Here is a 24,643-nt window from a genome sequence, read left to right on the forward strand (position 1 = left end):
TCACTGAGCCGGTAACATATCACTGAGCCGGTAACATATCACTGAGCCGGTAACATATCACTGAGCCGGTTACATATCACTGAGCCGGTAACATATCACTGAGCCGGTAACATATCACTGAGCCGGTTACATATCACTGAGCCGGTAACATATCACTGAGCCGGTAACATATCACTGAGCCGGTTACATATCACTGAGCCGGTTACATATCACTGAGCCGGTAACATATCACTGAGCCGGTAACATATCACTGAGCCGGTAACATATCACTGAGCCGGTAACATATCACTGAGCCGGTAACATATCACTAAGCCGGTAACATATCACTGAGCCGGTAACATATCACTGAGCCGGTTACATATCACTGAGCCGGTAACATATCACTGAGCCGGTAACATATCACTGAGCCGGTAACATATCACTGAGCCGGTAACATATCACAGAGCCGGTTACATATCAATGAGCCGGTAACATATCACTGAGCCGGTAACATATCACTGAGCCGGTAACATATCACTGAGCCGGTAACATATCACTGAGCCGGTAACATATCACTGAGCCGGTTACATATCACTAAGTCAGTTTCATATCACTGAGCCGGTAACATATCACTGAGTCAGTTTCATATCACTGAGCCGGTAACATATCACTGAGCCGGTAACATATCACTGAGCCGGTAACATATCACTGAGCCGGTTACATATCACTGAGCCGGTAACATATCACTGAGCCGGTAACATATCACTGAGCCGGTTACATATCACTGAGCCGGTAACATATCACTGAGCCGGTAACATATCACTGAGCCGGTTACATATCACTGAGCCGGTAACATATCACTGAGCCGGTAACATATCACTGAGCCGGTTACATATCACTGAGCCGGTTACATATCACTGAGTCGGTTACATATCACTGAGCCGGTTACATATCACTGAGCCGGTAACATATCACTGAGCCGGTAACATATCACTGAGCCGGTTACATGTCACTGAGCCGGTTACATATCACTGAGCCGGTTACATATCACTGAGCCGGTAACATATCACTGAGCCGGTTACATATCACTGAGCCGGTAACATATCACTGAGCCGGTAACATTTCACTGAGCCGGTAACATATCACTGAGCCGGTAACATATCACTAAGCCGGTAACATATCACTGAGCCGGTAACATATCACTGAGCCGGTTACATATCACTGAGCCGGTAACATATCACTGAGCCGGTAACATATCACTGAGCCGGTAACATATCACTGAGCCGGTAACATATCACTGAGCCGGTAACATATCACTGAGCCGGTAACATATCACTGAGCCGGTTACATATCACTGAGCCGGTAACATATCACTGAGCCGGTAACATATCACTGAGCCGGTTACATATCACTGAGCCGGTAACATATCACTGAGCCGGTAACATATCACTGAGCCGGTTACATATCACTGAGCCGGTAACATATCACTGAGCCGGTAACATATCACTGAGCCGGTTACATATCACTGAGCCGGTAACATATCACTGAGCCGGTAACATATCACTGAGCCGGTAACATATCAATGAGCCAGTTACATATCACTGAGCCGGTAACATATCACTGAGCCGGTAACATATCACTGAGCCGGTTACATATCACTGAGTCAGTTTCATATCACTGAGCCGGTAACATATCACTGAGCCGGTAACATATCACTGAGCCGGTAACATATCACTGAGCCGGTAACATATCACTGAGCCGGTAACATATCACTGAGACGGTTACATATCACTGAGCCGGTAACATATCACTGAGACGGTAACATATCACTGAGCCGGTTACATATCACTGAGCCGGTTACATATCACTGAGCCGGTTACATATCACTGAGCCGGTTACATATCACTGAGCCGGTTACATATCACTGAGCCGGTAACATATCACTGAGCCGGTAACATATCACTGAGCCGGTAACATATCACTGAGCCGGTTACATATCACTGAGCCGGTAACATATCACTGAGCCGGTAACATATCACTGAGCCGGTTACATATCACTGAGCCGGTTACATATCACTGAGCCGGTTACATATCACTGAGTCAGTTTCATATCACTGAGTGAAGGCCAGGGTGGGGACACACTGGGACAAGAACAGGGACATTGAGAGAGCTGGCTTGATATCCCTCACATATGAGCATTAGCTCTCACGTTTATTACATACCGGTGGTCAGTTTATTATACATCTCAGTAGCTATATATCAGTGTAGTATATATCTTAGTGGCTAAATATCGTTTATTATATATCTCAGTAGGTATATATCAGTGTATTATATATCTCAGTAACTAAATATAATTTATTGTATATCTCAGTAGCTAAATATAATTTATTATATATCTTGGTAGATAAATATCAGTTTATTACATATTTCAGTAGCTATGTATCAGTTTATGATATATCGCAGTAGCTTTATATCAGTTTATGATATATCTCAGTGGCTATATATCAGTTTATTATATATCTCAGTAGCTATATGTAATGGCTGTCTAAGTCGTTCTCCTCCTCAGACGAGGAGGAGGAGTAAGGGTCGGACCAAAATGCAGCAGACGGATTGCTCAGACGGCGCTGGGCAGGCGGATGGCTCAGACGGCGATGGGCAGACGGATGGCTCAGACGGCGCTGGGCAGACAGATGGCTCAGACAGCGCTGGGCAGACGAATGGCTCAGACGGCGCTGAGCAGACGGATGGCTCAGATGGCGCTGGGCAGACGGATTGCTCAGACGGCGCTGGGCAGGCGGATGGCTCAGACGGCGCTAGGCAGACGGATGGCTCAGACGGCGCTGGGCAGACGGATGGCTCAGATGGTGCTGGGCAGGCAGGCAGCTCAGATGGCGCTGGGCAGACGAGCTGTGCAGGCAGCTCAGACGGCGCTGGGCCGATGAGCAGTGCAGGCGGCGTTGGGCAGACGGCCGACTCTGACCTGCTGAGGCGCATAGTAGGCCTGGTGCGTGGTGCCGGAACTGGTGGTACCGGACTGGAGACACGCACCTCAAGGCTAGTGTGGGGAGCAGGAACAGGGCACACTGGACTCTCGAAGCGCACTATAAGCCTGGTGCGTGGTACCGGAACTGGTGGTACCGGACTGGAGACACGCACCTCAAGGCTAGTGCGGGGAGCAGCAACAGGGCACACTGGTTTCTCAAAGCGCACTATAGGCCTGGTGCGTGGTGCCGGAACCGGTGGTACCGGACTGAGGGCACGCACCTCAGGGCAAGTGCGGGGAGAAGGAACAGTGCGTACAGGGCTCTGGAGACGCACAGGAGGCTTGGTGCGTGGTGCCGGAACTGGTGGTACCGGGCTGGAGACACGCACCATAGGGCTAGTGCGTGGAGGAGGAACAGGGCTCTGGAGACGCACAGGAGGCTTGTTGCGTGGTGCCGGAACTGGTGGTACCGGACTGGAGACACGCACCTCAAGGCGAGTGCGGGGTGCTGGAACTGGAGACCTGGTACGTGGCGCCGGCACCAGAGTGCTGGTGCATGGGGCTGCCACAGGAGAGCTGGCGTGCTGAGCTGGCACAGGACGTGCAGGGCTAGGGAGGTGCACAGGAGGCCTGGTGCGTGAGGCTGGCACGGTCTTCACCAGACGGCTAGCCCGCACCTCAGGACGAGTATAGAGAGCTGACTCAGGTGGCATCAAATCCCCGACACGCTCCGTCGGGCGGATGTCGTGCCTCATGCACCAAACCAGCAAATCCCTCATTACTCTCTCCTCCAATTTCCCCATTAAATCCTCCACAGTCTCTACCTCGCTCACCTCCAATACCGCCCTCACCGGCTCCTTACGGTAATCATGAGGAGTTGGCTCAAGTCTCCTGACTGACCCAACTACACTCCCCGAGAGCCCCCCCCCCCCCCCCCCCCCCCCCAAGAAATTTTTGGGTTTGACTCGCGGGCTTCCAGCCTCGTTTCCGTGCTGCCTCCTCATATCGCCGCCTCTCAGCTTTAGCTGCCTCCAGCTCTTCTTTGGGGCGGCAATATTCTCCTGGCTGTGCCCATGGACCTTTACCGTCCAATATCTCCTCCTATGTCCATGAATCCTTTGTGCGCCGTTGCTTGCTATTCCGCCGCTTGGTCCTTGATTGGTGGGTGATTCTGTAACGGCTGTCTAAGTCGTTCTCCTCCTCAGACGAGGAGAGGCGAGAAGGATCTGAGGACCAATACGCAGCGTTGAATGTAGACATACTGAATTTATTAGACAAGACGAACACTGACACGAACTACACTTGATAATTACAAAAATAACAAACAAAGGACGTAGACTGACCTGAACATGAGAACTACATATAACGAAGAACGCACAAACAGGAAAGACTAACCAAACGAATGAAAACACGAAACAGTCCCGTGTGGTGCAACGGACACAGACACAGGAATAATCACCCACAAACAAACAGTGAGAACAGCCTACCTTAATATGGTTCTCAATCAGAGGAAACGTCAAACACCTGCCTCTAATTGAGAACCATATCAGGCAACACATTTAACCCAACATAGAAACACATAACATAGAATGCCCACCCCAACTCACGCCCTGACCAACTAAACACATAAAAAACAACAGAAAACAGGTCAGGAACGTGACACTATATATCAGTTTATTACATATTTCAGTAGCTATATATCAGTTTATGATATATCTTGGTAGCTATATATCAGTTTATGATATATCTTGGTAGCTATATATCAGTTTATGATATATCTCAGTAGCTATATATCAGTTTATGATATATCTCGGTAGCTATATATCAGTTTATGATATATGTTGGTAGCTGTATATCAGTTTATGATATATCTCAGTAGCTATATATCAGTTTATTATATATCTTGGTAGCTATATATCAGTTTATGATATATCTCAGTAGCTATATATCAGTTTATGATAAATCTTGGTAGCTATATATCAGTTTATTATATATCTCAGTAGCTATATATCAGTTTATGATATATGTTGGTAGCTATATATCAGTGTATTATATATTTCGGTAGCTATATATGTTTATGATATATCTTGGTAGCTATATATCAGTTTAATATATATCTCAGTAGCAACACTCCCGATTGCTCAGTTTGGCCGGGCCGCCAGCTCTAGGAAGAGTCTTGGGGGTTCCAAACTTCTTCCACTTAAGAATGGAGAATGTGGGACCTTATATAGACAGGTGTGTGCCTCTCCAAATCATGTCCAATCAATTGTATTTACCACAGGGGGACTTCAATCAAGTTGTAGAAACATCTCAACGATGATCAATGGAAACAGGATGCACCTGAGCTCAATTTCGAACGGTCTGAATACTTGTGTAAATAAGATATTTCTGTTTTTTTTGCAAACATTTCTAACAATCTGTTTTCGCTTTGTCATTATGGGTTGACGAGGAAAATGTTTTACTTCATCAATTTTAGAGTAAGTGTCACATTCGTTATAGTGATGAGACCAAACCGCAACGTGATTTGAGTACATCTTCTTTAATGAAGAAAGAACACTGAACGAACTATACAAAAACAACAAAACGAACGTGAAGCTATATAATAATAGTGCTGACACAGGCAACTAACCATAGACAATCACCCACAAAATACTCAAGGAATATGGCTGCCTAAATATGGTTCCCAATCAGAGACAACGATAAACAGCTGCCTCTAATTGAGAACCAATCTAGGCAACCATAGATATACAAAACACCTAGACTAGCAACAACCCCATAAACATACAAAAAAACATATATCACCCTTGTCACACCCTGACCTAACCAAAAATAATAAAGAAAACAAAGAATACTAAGGTCAGGGCGTGACAGTAAGGTTGTAACATAACAAAATGTGGAAAAAGTCAAGGGGTCTGAATACTTTCCGAATGCACTGTATATCTCAGTAGCCATTTATCAGTTTATTATACATCTTAGTAGCTATATATCAGTTTCTCAGATGATCTTATACAGTGGGGAGAACAAGTATTTGATACACTGCCGATTTTGCAGGTTTTCCTACTTACAAAGCATGTAGAGGTCTGTAATTTTTATCATAGGTACACTTCAACTGTGAGAGACGGAATCTAAAACAAAAATCCAGAAAATCACATTGTATGATTTTTAAGTAATTCATTTTAATTTTATTGCATGACATAAGTATTTGATCACCTACCAACCAGTAAGAATTCCGGCTCTCACAGACCTGTTAGTTTTTCTTTAAGAAGCCCTCCTGTTCTCCACTCATTACCTGTATTAACTGCACCTGTTTGAACTCGTTACCTGTATAAAAGACACCTGTCCACACACTCACACTCATCAAACAGACTCCAACCTCTCCACAATGGCCAAGACCAGAGAGCTGTGTAAGGACATCAGGGATAAAATTGTAGACCTACACAAGGCTGGGATGGGCTACAGGACAATAGGCAAGCAGCTTGGTGAGAAGGCAACAACTGTTGGCGCAATTATTAGAAAATGGAAGAAGTTCAAGATGACGGTCAATCACCCTCAGTCTGGGGCTCCATGCAAGATCTCACCTTGTGGGGCATCAATGGTCATGGGGAAGGTGAGGGATCAGCCCAGAACTACACGGCAGGACCTGGTCAATGACCTGAAGAGAGCTGGGACCACAGTCTCAAAGAAAACCATTAGTAACACACTACGCCGTCATGGATTAAAATCCTGCAGCGCACGCAAGGTCCCCCTGCTCAAGCCAGCGCATGTCCAGGCCCGTCTGAAGTTTGCCAATGACCATCTGGATGATCCAGAGGAGGAATGGGAGAAGGTAATGTGGTCTGATGAGACAAAAATAGAGCTTTTTGGTCTAAACTCCACTCGCCGTGTTTGGAGGAAGAAGAAGGATGAGTACAACCCCAAGAACACCATACCAACCGTGAAGCATGGAGGTGGAAACATCATTCTTGGGGATGCTTTTCTGCAAAGGGGACAGGACGACTGCACCGTATTGAGGGGAGGATGGATGGGGCCATGTATCGCGAGATCTTGGCCAACAACCTCCTTCCCTTAGTAAGAGCATTGAAGATGGGTCGTGGCTGGGTCTTCCAGCATGACAATGACCCGAAACACACAGCCAGGGCAACTAAGGAGTGGCTCCGTAAGAAGAATCTCAAGCTCCTGGAGTGGCCTAGCCAGTCTCCAGACCTGAACCCAATATAAAATATTTAGAGGGAGCTGAAAGTCCGTATTTCCCAGCGACAGCCCCGAAACCTGAAGGATCTGGAGAAGGTCTGTATGGAGGAGTGGGCCAAAATCCCTGCTGCAGTGTGTGCAAACCTGGTCAAGAACTACAGGAAACGTATGATCTCTGTAATTGCAAACAAAGGTTTCTGTACCAAATATTAAGTTCTGCTTTTCTGATGTATCAAATACTTATGTCATGCAATAAAATGCAAATGAATTACTTAAAAATCATACAATGTGATTTTCTGGATTTTAGATTCCGTCTCTTACAGTTGAAGTGTACCTATGATAAAAATGACAGACCTCTACATGCTTTGTAAGTAGGAAAACCTGCATAATCGGCAGTGTATCAAATACTTGTTCTCCCCACTGTATATGTCTATCATTTGCCTACAAAGGCTGATTCTGTATTGTTGCCATATTGGCCGGAGAGTGATAAAAATGTAGCTAATGCTATGTGCGTTATGCTCATTTTAACGCTATGGTCCTTCCAAAAATGGCTCTGGAAGCACACCGCAGCACCCCAGCCTCTGAGCCTGGAACCCTATATAAGTTTAGGTGCGTCACAGATAAGAGGGTCAGGGTTTTTCTCCACTGGAACACAGGGAGAATCCAGCCTAGGGGTAGTGTCGTATGGAATCACTGTTAAAACGCGAGGAGTGGAGAGCGGGAGAGGAGGAGAGGGGGTCGGGGTAAAGGATATTAATGAGGGCAAGGGAAAGGTGACAAATAGACATTACCCCTCCCCTCCTAACCCCTCTAAAAACACTACCCTCAAGGGAAGGATTCTACTGGGCACATTTGCAGCAGATACAGTACATGGACATTCAGTTGGGTAGAAAAGGAAGGATGAGAGGGAGAGGGAGTGTTTTGAGTGATTATTCAAGCCTTCCTGTGTCCCTGTTTGTTCTGGTATATTTCTTGTGTTTTTGGTTGACTAGCAGCAGTCCCCCTGCAGGCGCCCAGGATTGCCCTCCCACAAACCTCTCACCCCACTCTCTGTCCCCGTCCACTCACATCACATTTAAACCAGCCAGGCCCCAATCTGCTCCCTCTGGCTGTGGAGGTTATAGTCACTCCGAGGGAGAGATGGAGCTGCAAAGACAAAGAGAGACAGAGAGAAAGGGTATATAGATTAGTGTAGGATCACTACATTTGCTCAGTGTGCACGTGCCCTTTACCACTGATGACCATGTCTCTCCCACCAGTCACCATGCATTTACTACTGATGACCATGTCTCTCCCACCAGTCACCATGCATTTACTACTGATGACCATGTCTCTCCCACCAGTCACCATGCATTTACTACTGATGACCATGTCTCTCCCACCAGTCACCATGCATTTACTACTGATGACCATGTCTCTCCCACCAGTCACCATGCATTTACCACTGATGACCATGTCCCTCACACCAGTCACCATGCATTTACTACTGATGACCATGTCTCTCCCACCAGTCACCATGCATTTACTACTGATGACCATGTCCCTCACACCAGTCACCATGCATTTACTACTGATGACCATGTCCCTCACACCAGTCACCATGCATTTACTACTGATGACCATGTCTCTCCCACCAGTCACCATGCATTTACCACTGATGACCATGTCTCTCCCACTAGTCACCATGCATTTACCACTGATGACCATGTCTCTCCCACCAGTCACCATGCATTTACTACTGATGACCATGTCTCTCCCACCAGTCACCATGCATTTACTACTGATGACCATGTCTCTCCCACCAGTCACCATGCATTTACTACTGATGACCATGTCTCTCCCACCAGTCACCATGCATTTACTACTGATGACCATGTCTCTCCCACCAGTCACCATGCATTTACTACTGATGACCATGTCCCTCCCACCAGTCACCATGCATTTACTACTGATGACCATGTCTCTCCCACTAGTCACCATGCATTTACTACTGATGACCATGTCTCTCCCACCAGTCACCATGCATTTACGACTGATGACCATGTCTCTCCCACCAGTCACCATGCATTTACTACTGATGACCATGTCTCTCCCACCAGTCACCATGCATTTACTACTGATGACCATGTCTCTCCCACCAGTCACCATGCATTTACTACTGATGACCATGTCCCTCACACCAGTCACCATGCATTTACTACTGATGACCATGTCTCTCCCACCAGTCACCATGCATTTACTACTGATGACCATATCTCTCCCACTAGTCACCATGCATTTACTACTGATGACCATGTCTCTCCCACCAGTCACCATGCATTTACTACTGATGACCATGTCTCTCCCACCAGTCACCATGCATTTACCACTGATGACCAGGTCTCTCCCACTAGTCACCATGCATTTACCACTGATGACCATGTCTCTCCCACCAGTCACCATGCATTTACTACTGATGACCATGTCTCTCCCACTAGTCACCATGCATTTACTACTGATGACCATGTCTCTCCCACTAGTCACCATGCATTTACTACTGATGACCATAGCTCTCCCACCAGTCACCATGCATTTACTACTGATGACCATGTCTCTCCCACCAGTCACCATGCATTTACTACTGATGACCATGTCTCTCCCACCAGTCACCATGCATTTACTACTGATGACCATGTCTCTCCCACCAGTCACCATGCATTTACTACTGATGACCATGTCTCTCCCACTAGTCACCATGCATTTACTACTGATGACCATGTCTCTCCCACCAGTCACCATGCATTTACTACTGATGACCATGTCTCTCCCACCAGTCACCATGCATTTACTACTGATGACCATGTCTCTCCCACCAGTCACCATGCATTTACCACTGATGACCATGTCTCTCCCACCAGTCACCATGCATTTACCACTGATGACCATGTCTCTCCCACCAGTCACCATGCATTTACCACTGATGACCATGTCTCTCCCACCAGTCACCATGCATTTACCACTGATGACCATGTCTCTCACACCAGTCACCATGCATTTACTACTGATGACCATGTCTCTCCCACCAGTCACCATGCATTTACTACTGATGACCATGTCTCTCACACCAGTCACCATGCATTTACTACTGATGACCATGTCTCTCCCACCTGTCACCATGCATTTACTACTGATGACCATGTCTCTCCCACTAGTCACCATGCATTTACTACTGATGACCATGTCTCTCCCACCAGTCACCATGCATTTACCACTGATGACCATGTCTCTCCCACCAGTCACCATGCATTTACTACTGATGACCATGTCTCTCCCACCAGTCACCATGCATTTACCACTGATGACCATGTCTCTCCCACCAGTCACCATGCATTTACCACTGATGACCATGTCTCTCCCACCAGTCACCCTGCATTTACCACTGATGACCATGTCTCTCCCACCAGTCACCATGCATTTACTACTGATGACCATGTCTCTCCCACCAGTCACCATGCATTTACTACTGATGACCATGTCTCTCCCACCAGTCACCATGCATTTACTACTGATGACCATGTCTCTCCCACCAGTCACCATGCATTTACTACTGATGACCATGTCTCTCCCACCAGTCACCATGCATTTACCACTGATGACCATGTCTCTCCCACCAGTCACCATGCATTTACTACTGATGACCATGTCTCTCCCACCAGTCACCATGCATTTACTACTGATGACCATGTCTCTCCCACCAGTCACCATGCATTTACTACTGATGACCATGTCTCTCCCACCAGTCACCATGCATTTACCACTGATGACCATGTCTCTCCCACCAGTCACCATGCATTTACTACTGATGACCATGTCTCTCCCACCAGTCACCATGCCTTTTTCCTCCCATTGGGAAATATTAGGAGAGTTCTGTATTCACATCTATGTAATAGATTTTTGAGCTGAGTGTTGTTTTGCCTTCTTTCTCTCCTTTGTTCTGTTAATCATTACTACTTTCCCTCCCACCCTCTTTCCCTGTCTATCTTCTATCTCTTCCTCCAGAACCCAGACCTAGAGGTAGATGAGAACGGGACATTAGACCTGAGTATAAAGCAGCGTTTGGGGGATGGAGTGGGTGCAGTGCTCACCCCCCTGGAGCCCATGTCGCCCCAGCGCCAGGCCCTGATGCGCTACGGCATGGGGGATGACTGCTGGGACCTGCCAGTTGATTACACCAAGATCAAACGCATCGACGAGGACAGCAAAGAGGTACTAGAATGAGGAGCATGATGATGATGAGCACTACTCTAAACTGTAATTCCTACTGTCGGATGTGGTTATCCTACATTTAATGATAATGACTTTCCATAACATTAGCTTCACAGTACCTCAATATTCAAAGAACATTTAAATTTCCTCCATGCAAACAAACTGCATCATTTCAAACATTTTCCATTTTACATCGGCCTTCATACAGAAGTCAAACTCCCCCTACTCTGCATTACACCCATCCATTTGGCATTCAATACAGTACCTACTGTTTTTCACATCTGTTCAACCCAAGCCATCTGTCTCCAAGGACTTTCTGTTGATTCCTTTCTGTATAAGACTCCCATTTCAGTTGAGGTTATTTTAAACACCAGCCTAGATCTCAGGTACATGCTGAATGATTGGAAAGTCATATTAGGAGTTCTCCAGGAAAACAATGAATTATTTGTATGTTAAATTTCCATCAGCATCACCGTACAGCAGACAGAGTTGTCTGGGTTTATTTTGGATCATGCTCTCTGCCCACTATGTGTCTCTGCTATTGTGAATTATGCAAATAAATAGCTTCCACATTGTGGTAGAATCTACATAGCTCTTCTCATCAAAAGACTGTGTGACAGACCTGGGGTATTTTCTGTGTATTTTATTTTTTTCAAATTATGTGTCAAGAATCAACTTCTATTGGAAGTATTTGAAAGTATTTTCAAATACTTATTTCAAATATTATTTTCAAATATCTGGGTTAAATGCATGGTGTATTTCAGTGTATTTCAGTCATTGTATTTGAGTATTTTCAACTACATGCCAATACTTTACAAGTGTATTTCCAAATACATTTCAATATTTAACAATATTTTTACATTTCAGTCATTTAGCAGACACTCTTATCCAGAGCGACTTACAATTAGTGCATTTATTTTAAGAATGCTATGTTAGACAACACATCACAATGGTATCATGTACATTTTCAGTGAGAGTTATTTAAGATACTCGTCAAAGAGGTAGGGTTTCAGACGTTTTCCTAAGATAGACAGGATGTCCACTGTCCTGACTTTAGGGGGAAGCTTGTTCCAGGACAGAGAAGAGCATCTACAGATGAACTTGGAGAAGAGAGTCACTGCTTTGATGTTTGCAGAGAACAACAGGGTGTTATCCAGGGTCACGCCATGGTTCTTTGTACTCTGTGAGGGGGACACCGTGGAGTGGAGAGGTCTTGGAGCAGGCGGGTCGAAGAGCAGTTCCCTTTTGTCAAGGTTGAGCTTGAGGTAGTGGGCTGAGATGCCTGTCAGGCACGCAGAGATGCATGTCACCACGTGGGTGTCAGAAAGGGGGTTATGACAGAGCCGAGTGACTTGGTGTAAAAAGAAAAGAGGAGAGGGCCTAGAACCGAGCCCTGGGGGACACCAGTATTGAGAGCATGTGGTGTAGACAGATCTTCTCCATGCCACGTGGTAGGAGCGACTTGCCAGGTAGGATGCAATCCAGGGATGTGCAGAGGGATGGTGCCAGGTTTCATCCAATTCTGAGAGGGTTCCAGTCTGTAGTTTCTGAAGTCAGATGGGTGGAGTGCTGGTATCTTGAGGGTAGCGACTCTGGCCATCTTGGTCAGGGAGTGGTCAGGGATGAGTTGATAAGGGAAGTAAGGAATGGGAGGTCTCCAGAGATGGTTTGGAGAAGGGAGGAGGAGATGGGGTTGAGTGGGAAGGTTGACAAGCAGCTGGACATCACTAGTCACAGGATTCCATCTGGAGAGAGAGGGGAGAAAGAGGTCAAGGCATAGGAGTAGTTCTGTGTGAGTGGCAACAGTGGACTCAGTAGTCTGAGTTAAAAAGGAGCGGATGTCATCAACCTTTTTTTCAAAGTGGTTGACAGTCATCCACAGAGAGGGGGGAGGAGGAGGTGGAGGATTAAGGAGGGAGTAGAAAATGGAAAAGAGTTTCGCAGGGTTGGAGGCAGAAGCTTAACATTTTAAGCGTTAGAAAGCAGCTTTAGAGAGGAGCGGGTGGAAGGAAGATAGGTCCTCTGGAAGTTTATTTTTCCTCCGGAAGTTCATTTTTCCTCCATTTCTGCTCAGCTTTCCGCAGCGATGTTCTGTTAGCACGCAGTGAGTCACTCAGGCACGGAACAGGAGAGGAAAGTCGGGCCGGCTGGGAAGAAAGGGAAAGGGGACAGTGAGAGTCAAAGGATGCAGAAAGGGAGGAAAGTAGGGTCGAAGAGGCAGAGTCAGGAGGGAGAAGGATTTAGCAGGATGAGGATAGGATAGGAGAGAGAGAGAGAAGATTGTGGCAGCACATGACCATATGGGTGGGGGCTGAGTGGGTAGGATTGGAGGAAAAATGGAGAGAAAAGGAAACAAAGTAGTGATCAGAGACATGGAGTGGGTTGCAGTGACATTAGTAGATGAACAGCCTCTAGTGAATATCAGGTCAAGTGTATTGCCTATATTGTGAGTGGGAGGTGACTGGGAAAGGGTGAGGTCAAAAGAGGAAAGGAGTGGAAAGAAGAGGTGTAAATAAGTTAATTAAAGTCAGGCGTCGGGAGGTTAAAGTCGCCCAGTACGATGAGTGGTGAGCCATCATCGGGAAGTTAGCTTATCAAGGTGTCAAGCTCATTAAGAAACTCTCCAAGGGCACCTGATGGGCGATAGATGACAACATTGTTAAGCTTGAGTGGACAAGTGACAGTAAGAGCATGGAATTCAAATGAAGAGATAGACAGGTGAGAGAGGGGGAAAATAGAAAATCTCCACTTAGGAGAAATGAGTAGAACTGTGCTACCACTGCAAAGAACAGATGCTCTCAGACTTTAAGATAGCCAGATGACGCGAGAGCAGCTGGAGTAGCAGTGTTCTCTGGGGAAATCCATGTCTCTGACAGGGCCAAAAGGTGTAGGGACTGAAGGGCAACAGGCTGAGTTCCTTATTGACCGCAGATAGGCAGTTCCAAACGCTGCAGAGATGAGGACTTACACATGGGTTGTGCACACAAGGTACACTAAATTAGAAGGGTTGCAGCCACAGGGTGGGGAGCATCTGTAAAACCTTCAGGGAGAGGCGCAAACTAGGATGGGAAACACACACATACTTTCCAAAGCTACAAAAGAGCAAAATGAGATCATCAGAAAATAACTAGGTAAGATATTCAAGTGAGAGAGTCTAGTGGAGCCTTCCTCTCTTTCCTTCCTCATATAACTGCTCAGAACAACTTGGCAGAACATCTTTGTTTCGGAAACAGCATTTGTTTTGGTGACAAAACCTCTGCTTACAGTTGCCGCTGAAAATACAGGGGAGACTGAAGTACTACCACTAAATGCCTAGCAGAGGTGAAAGACACCTCCCAGCACTGATTGCTGATTGCCAGAGGTGGAGAAAACACTCCTTATAATACAACACGCCCACAAATTAGCAAGACTGTTACACAAATAGGCATAAAACTAGCGTGAAACTAATCTAAACTAAGTCCACAATGACAAGTGCTGAGCAATCAGACAGTTCAAACAGCAATGATGAACTACTGTAGGCTAGTAGGTAAAAGACAGCACTTAAATTCAATTGCCCTAGTAAGACAACACCAACAGCTACTCATTGAATCACAAAATCTACCTGGTACTCTTGTAAGAGTTGATCCCCTTCCAAACTATAGATGACACACGTGTGTGTGTGTGTGTGTGTGTGTGTGTGTGTGTGTGTGTGTGTGTGTGTGTGTGTGTGTGTGTGTGTGTGTGTGTGTGTGTGTGTGTGTGTGTGTGTGTGTGTGTGTGTGTGTGTGTGCCTGCGTGTATGTGTGTGTGTGTGTGCCTGCGTGTGTGTGTGTGTGTGTGTGTGTGTGTGTGCGTGTGTGTGTGTGTGTGTGACTGTGTGTGTGTGTGTGCCTGCGTGTGTGTGTGTGTGTGTGTGCGTGTGTGTGTGTGTGTGTGTGTGTGTGTGTGCGTGTGTGTGTGTGTGTGTGCCTGTGTGTGTGTGTGTGCCTGCGTGTGTGCCTGCCTGCGTGTGCCCGTTTTTGAAATGTAGAGGACCTAACAAAATTACCCTGTTCTTCAATTTTTGCTGGATATATTTGCCTGTGTCTTTAGGGGCATTACTGTGCACACAGGAAAATTGAGGATTTACCTGGCAGCCTGCACTGTAGACAAAGCCAGTCTGCAGCCAGACACTAGCCATCTGGGACTTCACCAGAGTGCCATCTAGTGTATCTGTTAAGTACTGCATTAGAACGCTCAGCCAGCTCCCTAATTCTGATTCCATTGTGCTGAGGGCAATAGGCACAGTTAAACTGAGGAGCACAACATAGTGCCTACTGCAGCACAACAAAGGGAGTCTTACTGTGAGGTTTTCCTCATATAATCCAGCAAATTGTCCTGCAAATAGATAGCTTCAATCCAGAAATATCAAATCAAATCAAATGTATTTATATAGCCCTTCTTACATCAGCTGATCTCAAAGTGCTGTACAGAAACCCGGCCTAAAACCCCAAACAGCAAGCAATGCAGGTGTAGAAGCACGGTGGCTAGGAAAAACTCCCTAGAAAGGCCAAAACCTAGGAAGAAACCTAGAGAGGAACCAGGCTATGAGGGGTGGCCAGTCCTCTTCTGGCTTTACCGTGTGGAGATTATAACTGAACATGGCCAAGATGTTAAAATGTTCATAAATGACCAGCATGGTAAAATAATAATAATCACAGTAGTTGTCGAGGGTGCAACAAGTCAGCACCTCAGGAGTAAATGTCAGTTGGCTTTTCATAGCCGATCATTGAGAGTGTCTCTACCGCTCCTGCTGTCTCTAGAGAGTTGAAAACAGCAGGTCTGGGAGAGGTAGCACGTCCGGTGAACAGGTCAGGGTTCCATAGCCGCAGGCAGAACAGTTGAAACTGGAGCAGCAGCACGGCCAGGTGGACTGGGGACAGCAAGGAGTCATCATGCCAGGTAGTCCTGAGGCATGGTCCTAGGGCTCAGGTCACCCGAGAGAGAGAGAGAAAGAGAGAAAGAGAGAATTAGAGAGAGCATACTTAAATTCACACAGGACACCGGATAAGACAGGAGAAGTACTCCAGATATAACAGACTGACCCTAGCCCCCTGACACATAAACTACTGGAGCATAAATACTGGAGGCTGAGACAGGAGGGGTCAGGAGACACTGTGGCCCCATCCGATGATACCCCCGGACAGGGCCAAACAGGCAGGATATAACCCCACCCACTTTGCCAAAGCACAGCCCCCACACCACTAGAGGGATATCTTCAACCACCAACTTACCATCCTGAGACAAGGTCGAGTATAGCCCACAAAGATCTCCGCCACGGCACAACCCAAGGGAGGGCGCCAACCCAGACAGGAAGACCACGTCAGTGACTCAACCCACTCAAGTGACGCACCCCTCCTAGGGGCGACATGGAAGAGCACTGAATAGACTCCAGGTTTTCTTGTCAAGATAGCCCTGATGTTGCCAGTCTGTTGTGATAAGAAGTTATTTACTCAATCGATCCTCAAAGGCTGCATTAATTACACAACCACATTTCCAGTCTCCTCAGTCAGAGACTCTTCTGTCGATTTGCAAAACTCATGAACAAATTGGCTTAGGTACTCCTATGATCCTTTGGTGCAGTGATGGTTGTCGACGGTATTATTCAAATCAAAGTGCATTTGTCACATGCTTCGTAAACAACAGATGTAGAATAATAGTAAAATGCTTACTTATGGGCCTTTCCCAACAATGCAGAATAAAAAATAAAAAAATTACACGAGGAATAAATGCACAATGAATGAAGGGTTTGGGGTTAAGGTTAGGGGTTTGGTTAAGGTTAAGGGTTAGGGTTAGGGCTACATACACGGGTATCAGTACTGAGACGATGTTTAGGGGTATGAGGTAATTGAGTTAGTTGTACATATAGGTAGGGATAATGTGACTACTTCCTGAGTGCTGTGTCTCCCCAAAACCCAGATTGACGGCATGGCAGAGCCTCCTCAGCCACCAGCCGGCCACCCAGCTCAGACAGGCAGGCACCTAATTTGCATACAAATTGAGATAGAAAGTGCCATTGTGTTTTAAAGAAAGCTGCTTCTAAAGCTCTGAGAACGCCAGGGCAGCTCTGACTCTTTCTCTCTCTCGTTCTGTCTCCCACTCTCTCTCTCGCTCCCTCTCTCTCTCTCTCTCTCTCTCTCTCTCTCTCTCTCTCACTCTGTCTCTCTCTTGCTCTCTCTCTCTGTGTGTATATGTGTGTGAGAGGCTGATAATCCACCCTCTGAAGGTCTGAGTAATAACTTTAGTTTATGTGTGTTTGTGGAGACCAGAAGTCCTCATATGGAGAGTAAAACAAGGACAATTCGCCAGTCCCCACTAGGAAAAAGGGAATTTTAGTTTTAAGGATTAGGATTAGGGTTATGGTTACAATTAGGGTTAGGGTTACAATTAGGGTTAGGTTTAGGGTAAAGGGTTAGGAGTTAGGTTTAGGGTAAAGGGTTTGGGGTTAAGGTTAGGGGTTTGGTTAAGGTTAAGGGTTAGGGTTAGGGATTAGGGAAAATAGGATTTTGAATGGGAGTCATTTGTTTGGTCCCCACAAGGAAAGTAAAACAAACAAATAAGTGATAGGGGACACCCTTTACCTTGTGCTCCTCTTCTACCCTGCTGGCTGCCCCGACACAGCTGTAAACTGGTGCTGGCAGCCACTGGCAGCCCGATGGGCAATGCCTCCCATGCCCTCTGTCTCCTACAGTACTTGCTCTGTCAGAGCTGTCAGTTTCAATCCATACCCAGCTAGCAGATAATCTTCTGGGAACAATATGTTTCTTAAAGCTTGGTGGGAGCGTGGTTGTCTTATGGTTATTTAGCATACAACCTTCCAACACATTTTGGGGAATGGTGCAGGATATTTGCTTAGCTATGGAATATTCTCAGCACATTTAAGTAACTTGAGAAAAAAACTTTATTTTCATTACTTTAACAGAACATTTTCTTAAAGTTCAAACCTGGTTACATAAAATGTTGGTAATGAGCTAGGAACGTTCTCCAACTGGTTTGACATTGGGAATGTTCTCAAGTTGTTCAGAGAACGTTAACCTGTCTAGGACGGGGGTGCCACTAGCGGCACTCCTCCCACATTCCACTGAAAAGGCAGAGGGCTAAATTCAAAAAATATATATATTTTTAATATTTAACTTTCACACATTAACAAGTCCAATACAGCTAATGAAAGACACAGATCGTGTGAATCCAGCCAACATGTCCGATTTTTAAAATGTTTTACAGGGAAGACACAATATGTAAATCTATTAGCTAAACACCTTAGCAAAAGACACCATCTTTTCTTTGTCCACCAACACCAGTAGCTATCACCAATTCGGCTAAACTAAGATATTGATAGCCACTAACCAAGAAAAAACCTCATCAGATGACAGTCTGATAACATATTTATGGTATAGGATAGGTTTTGTTAGAAAAATGTGCATATTTCAGGTAGATATCATAGTTTACAATTGCACCCACCGTCACAAATGGACTAGAATAAACACATAGAGCAACGTGTATTACCTAATTACTAATCATCAAACATTTCGTAAAAATACACAGCATACACTAATCGAAAGACACAGATCCTGTGAATACAGACAATATTTCAGATTTTCTAAGTGTCTTACAGCGAAAACACAATAAATCGTTATATTAGCATACCACATGTGCAAACATTACCAGAGCATTGATTCTAGCCAAAGAGAGCGATAACGTAAACATCGCCAAAATATATTAATTTTTTCACTAACCTTCTCAGAATTCTTCAGATGACACTCCTGTAACATCATACTTCAACATACATATACAGTTTGTTCGAAAATGTGCATATTTAGCCACCAAAATCATGGTTAGACAATGACAAAAGTTGCCCAGCTGGTCAGACAATGTCGTGCGCCATATTAGACAGTGATCTAGTCGTATACATAAATACTCATAAACGTGACTAAAAAATATAGGGTGGACAGCGATTGATAGACAATTTAATTCTTAATACAATCGCTGATTTACATTTTTTAAATTATCCTTACTTTTCAATACAGTTTGCGCCAAGCGAAGCTACGTCTAACAAAATGGCGTCATAAGCGATTAACATTTTTCGACAGAAACACGATTTATCATAATAAATTGTTCTTACTTTGAGCTGTTCTTCCATCAGAATCTTGGGCAAAGAATCCTTTCTTGGGTCTAATCGTCTTTTGGTCGAAAGCTGTCCTCTTGCCATGTGGAAATGCCCATTGCGTTCGGCATGAACTGGAAACGTGCCCAGAGATTCAAAGTGTCTCAGAAATAAATGTCCCAAAATCGCACTAAACGGATATAAATTGCTATAAAACGGTTTAAATTAACTACCTTATGATGTCTTTAACACCTATTACAAGTAAAAACATGACCGGAGAAATATTACTGGCTACACTAATGCTTGGAAAAAGAGCAGGTCGGTGTCCACCGCGCGTCCGGCGCAGCTGGAAAAGAGTTACTACCTACACGTTGATCTGATTTATAGAGGCTGTGATTGCGCAATCGACTCCATTCAAATCGTCATCACGTAAAGACATCCAGGGGAAGACGTAAGCAGTGTTAGTATCCTCATAGCATTCACAGCGGCCTTTAAACTGACTCCAGATCAGGGGCCAAGATGTGTGAAATCTGACTCCATGTCAGGGAAATTGCTGTAGAATGAGTTCTGTTCCACTCAGAGACAAAATTTCAACGGCTATAGAAACTAGAGACTGTTTTCTATCCAATAATAATAATAATATGCATATTGTACGAGCAAGAATTGAGAAGGAAGCCGTTTAAAAATTATACGATTTCCAGAAAAAGTGACAACAGCACCCCCTAACCTAAAGAGGTTTTAAGGAACAAAGTTCTTCTGTGGGAATTTTAGTACTTTTAGTACAGCATAACGTTTCCTACAGGTTTCCTCATGATTATATTTAAAGTCATGTTCTCATATTGTTCCCGAGAACATTAAGATACATTTCCATAAAAAACACAAGAAAACTTTAGTAACGTTCAGAGATTTCCATTCTCAGCATCAACAAAACTCTGTGTTCAGGTGTGTTGGCCGCGCCCACTTATTGACCTCACTTGATCATAATGAGTGCTTGTTTCCTTTTAAATGGGGTCGGTTTGAAAAGACAAAAAGAAACAGCTTTGTATGTGTAAAAAATCATGGCATGCTAGCTCCATCCTGTGTAAACTGGAACAACAAGTCCCCCTCCGTCCTCGCCATCTATTTGACTGTGTGTATCTCTCTATCACTCTCCCCCATCCCTCTCTCTCCTCTTTTCTCTCTCATCCCTCTCTCTTATTCACCCTCTCATCCCAATCTCTCTCATATAACCTTTCTCTCTCCTCCATCCCTCTCTTTCTCTAGACGAATGACCTGGACCCGTTCCAGGAGCTGCTGGAGCAGCGAGGTTACTCTGATGATGTCACCATGCACAGCCCCAAGCCCAAGTATGCCCAGTGCAAAGAGAGCAAGAAGGACCTGATAACGTAAGACTGACCTGTACGGGATGTGTGTGTGTGTGTGTGTGCGTATGTGTGCCACCCCTCCATTCTGATCCACCCCCCCTGCTCCCATCTGCTTTTCTCCTCTTGGCTTTTCCTTCTTTCCTGTCTCTGTTCGGTTCCTTTACTTCAGAGGAACCACCCCACCCACCTCTCCCCCTTGGCACTAATGGCATGCTACATTTTGCCACGTACTGTTCAGCCAGCTTTTCATTTGATCCACAGCTCTTCAGCCAGTGTATTGCTGGTTTCTTATGCTTCTCTTATGTTGATGGTTTAATGTAATAAAACATGATTACCTCATCATGTAGCAGCTGCGCTCTAGAACGGGTCCAAAACAGTCCAAAACATTTTTTCAGACAGTCAAGCTAAACTGGAAACAATGAAAAACAAATCAGCCAACACTAAAAGGGATAAACAAACCTATTTATTTTATTTTACTTTCCTCTAGTTTTGGTTTCATTCTGTCTATTTCTCTGGTGACAGATGCCCAACATCTGGGTGTGAGGGCAGTGGTCAAGTGACTTGGATGTATTGTTTTCAGCTTACCTCAACTATGCTCTCGGACTACTGCAGCCAGAATGCACATCTCTGTGTTACCCTTGAGTATGATTACAGTTAACCCTTTGAGTCAACATAGTGTCTAAGTGATGTGTATCATCATGGTAAACATAGGCCTACCAGAAACCCCATAACGTCAAGGAATGTAATCAATGAACTTACAGATCATGTCAACAAAACATTTATGTTCTACACAGGCTATTTCTGAATGCAGTTATTTAGAGGGGTTAACACTTTTATTTACTGATCCATAGTCCCCCCTGCACTTGCATCATGGCTTTCTTGCAATTCCAGTCTTGTCAACGTGTGAGTTTGTGTGTAAGTGTGTGTACAGTGTGTACTGTGCATGTTTGTCTGTGTCTTTATGTTTCAGTGGTGGGCCCTCTCTCTTCTTTGCCTCACTAACGTTGTCATGGTATATCTTCCAGTCTCACTGGCTGTCCTTTAGCTGACAAAAGCATTCGAAGTATGATGGCCACCAACTCACAAGAGCTCAAGTAAGGCGTGAGATGTTTCATTCTTATTTTTGTTTCCTCTTTTGTTGATATATTGTGAAAAAGTATAATTCCCGATTCCTGAATTCTGAACTTGATTTTAGTTCCTCAGACAAAGCAAATACACTCTACTGACTGTTATTAATATGTATGTTTTATTTATGGGGTATATCAGCTTTAATATTGCAGATATATTGTAGGTTCTATCAATGTAATTGTCTGCATAATTTCCTATACCCTATATATACACTGCTCAAAAAAATAAAGGGAACACTTAAACAACACAATGTAACTCCAAGTCAATCACACTTCTGTGAAATCAAACTGTCCACTTAGGAAGCAACACTGATTGACAATAAATTTCACATGCTGTTGTGCAAATGGAATAGACAAAAGGTGGAAATTATAGGCAATTAGTAAGACACTCCCAAAAAGGGAATGGTTCTGCAGGTGGTGACCACAGACCACTTCTCAGTTCCTATGCTTCCTGGCTGATGTTTTGGTCACTTTTGAATGCTGGCGGTGCTTTCACGCTAGTGGTAGCATGAGACGGAGTCTACAACCCACACAAGTGGCTCAGGTAGTGCAGCTCATCCAGGATGGCACATCAATGCGAGCTGTGGCAAAAAGGTTTGTTGTGTCTGTCAGTGTAGTGTCTAGAGCATGGAGGCGCTACCAGGAGACAGGCCAGTACATCAGGAGACGTGGAGGAGGCCGTAGGAGGGCAACAACCCAGCAGCAGGACTGCTACCTCCGCCTTTGTGCAAGGAGGTGCACTGCCAGAGCCCTGCAAAATGACCTCCAGCAGGCCACAAATGTGCATGTGTCTGCTCAAACGGTCAGAAACAGACTCCATGAGGGTGGTATGAGGGCCTGACGTCCACAGGTGGGGGTTGTGCTTACATCCCAACACCGTGCAGGACGTTTGGCATTTGCCAGAGAACACCAAGATTGGCAAATTCGCCACTGGCGCCCTGTGCTCTTCACAGATGAAAGCAGGTTCACACTGAGCACATGAGCACATGTGACAGACGTGACAGAGTCTGGAGACGCCGTGGAGAACGTTCTGCTACCTGCAACATCCTCCAGCATGACCGGTTTGGTGGTGGGTTGGTGGTGTGGGGTGGCATTTCTTTGTGGGGCCGCACAGCCCTCCATGTGCTCGCCAGAGGTAGCCTGACTGCCATTAGGTACCGAGATGAGATCCTCAGACCCCTTGTGAGACCATATGCTGACACATGCACATTTGTGGCCTGCTAGAGGTCATTTTGCAGGGCTCTGGCAGTGCACCTCCTTGCACAAAGGCGGAGGTAGCGGTCCTGCTGCTGGGTTGTTGCCCTCCTACGGCCTCCTCCACGTCTCCTGATGTACTGGCCTGTCTCCTGGTAGCGCCTCCATGCTCTGGACACTACACTGACAGAAACAACAAACCTTTTTGCCACAGCTCGCATTGATGTGCCATCCTGGCTGAACTGCACTACCTGAGCCATTTGTGTGGGTTGTAGACTCCGTCTCATGCTACCACTAGAGTGAAAGCACCGCCAGCATTCAAAAGTGACCAAAACATCAGCCAGGAAGCATAGGAACCGAGAAGTGGTCTGTGGTCACCACCTGCAGAACCATTCCTTTTTTGGGGGTGTCATACTAATTGCCTATAATTTCCACCTTTTGTCTATTCCATTTGCACAACAGCATGTGAAATTTATTGTCAATCAGTGTTGCTTCCTAAGTGGACAGTTTGATGTCACAGAAGTGTGATTGACTTGGAGTTACATTGTGTTGTTTAAGTGTTCCCTTTATTTTTTTGAGCAGTGTATATATATATATATATATTTTTTTTTTAAATACATTTTCCTTTATTGTTTTCCCTTAACCTTAACACCCTTCCCGTAATTGGAGTACACTCTGCTGACTGATACAGTGAAATACATCATTGATGTAACGGTACAGAATGAGTCTGTTTTTGACTGTGTCCCTTACGTTGGTTGCTGTAGGCCCTGATTCGCTGTGTTTTCTGTCCCAGGTGCCCGACACCGGGGTGCGATGGTTCTGGGCATAATACTGGCAACTACGCATCACACAGAAGGTAAAATAAACACATACACACACACACGTGTAGTTATTCACACTGGCAGTGGACAGCACACACTCACCTCTCAGGCTGGTTCAGAGTAAGTTCTTTGTATTAATAATATTTGCAATTGATCTGGTTGTGTTTCCTCTGCAGTCTATCAGGGTGTCCGCGGGCCAGGAAGAGTGGAATAAAGATAACACACAGTAAAGAGGACAAGGAGGACCAGGAGCCCATCAGGTAGAGTTACCCTGCCAAACCCCTCTCAAAGACTCAGGGAACCACAGCTCTCACCCAATTTCTAGATGCCCTTAACCAACTCTCACTGTTCTTTCTAGATTGAAACAGAGACAGGCAACTCCCAGTCTGCCATGGTTTGAAAATGAGGGTTGTCCTATGTAGGGATCTTATGTTGTGGCATCACAAAAAGATACAGGCAGTTAGCTGGAGAGAGAGACAGAGATTGATCTGGATTCTCTCTAATGAGCTTTTCTGGCTGCACTCTCATCGATTTCTCAGTGGTGCTGAGAGAAAACCAACACCCTGTCTGTCTGTCAATCTATCTCACACGGTCAGCCAAGCCAACAGAGGCAGGGT

At 45.4% G+C, this 24,643-nt stretch overlaps 1 protein-coding gene across 7 annotated transcripts in view; it reads left to right on the forward strand.

Annotated features, from left to right (window-relative positions):
- LOC129811479 (myelin transcription factor 1-like protein) overlaps positions 1-24,643 on the forward strand; it is a 174,132-nt gene that overhangs the window by 137,443 nt on the left and 12,046 nt on the right. For all 7 annotated transcript variants that reach the window (XM_055862820.1, XM_055862823.1, XM_055862819.1 and 4 more), the window contains exons 13-17: positions 11,192-11,398; positions 20,784-20,905; positions 21,910-21,978; positions 23,999-24,061; positions 24,203-24,286. In XM_055862820.1, the coding sequence (XP_055718795.1) occupies positions 11,192-11,398; positions 20,784-20,905; positions 21,910-21,978; positions 23,999-24,061; positions 24,203-24,286 (545 nt within the window). The remainder of the gene's footprint in view (positions 1-11,191; positions 11,399-20,783; positions 20,906-21,909; positions 21,979-23,998; positions 24,062-24,202; positions 24,287-24,643) is intronic.

The sequence above is a fragment of the Salvelinus fontinalis genome, chromosome 15 (assembly GCF_029448725.1).
Source record: "Salvelinus fontinalis isolate EN_2023a chromosome 15, ASM2944872v1, whole genome shotgun sequence".
Taxonomy (NCBI): domain Eukaryota; kingdom Metazoa; phylum Chordata; class Actinopteri; order Salmoniformes; family Salmonidae; genus Salvelinus; species Salvelinus fontinalis.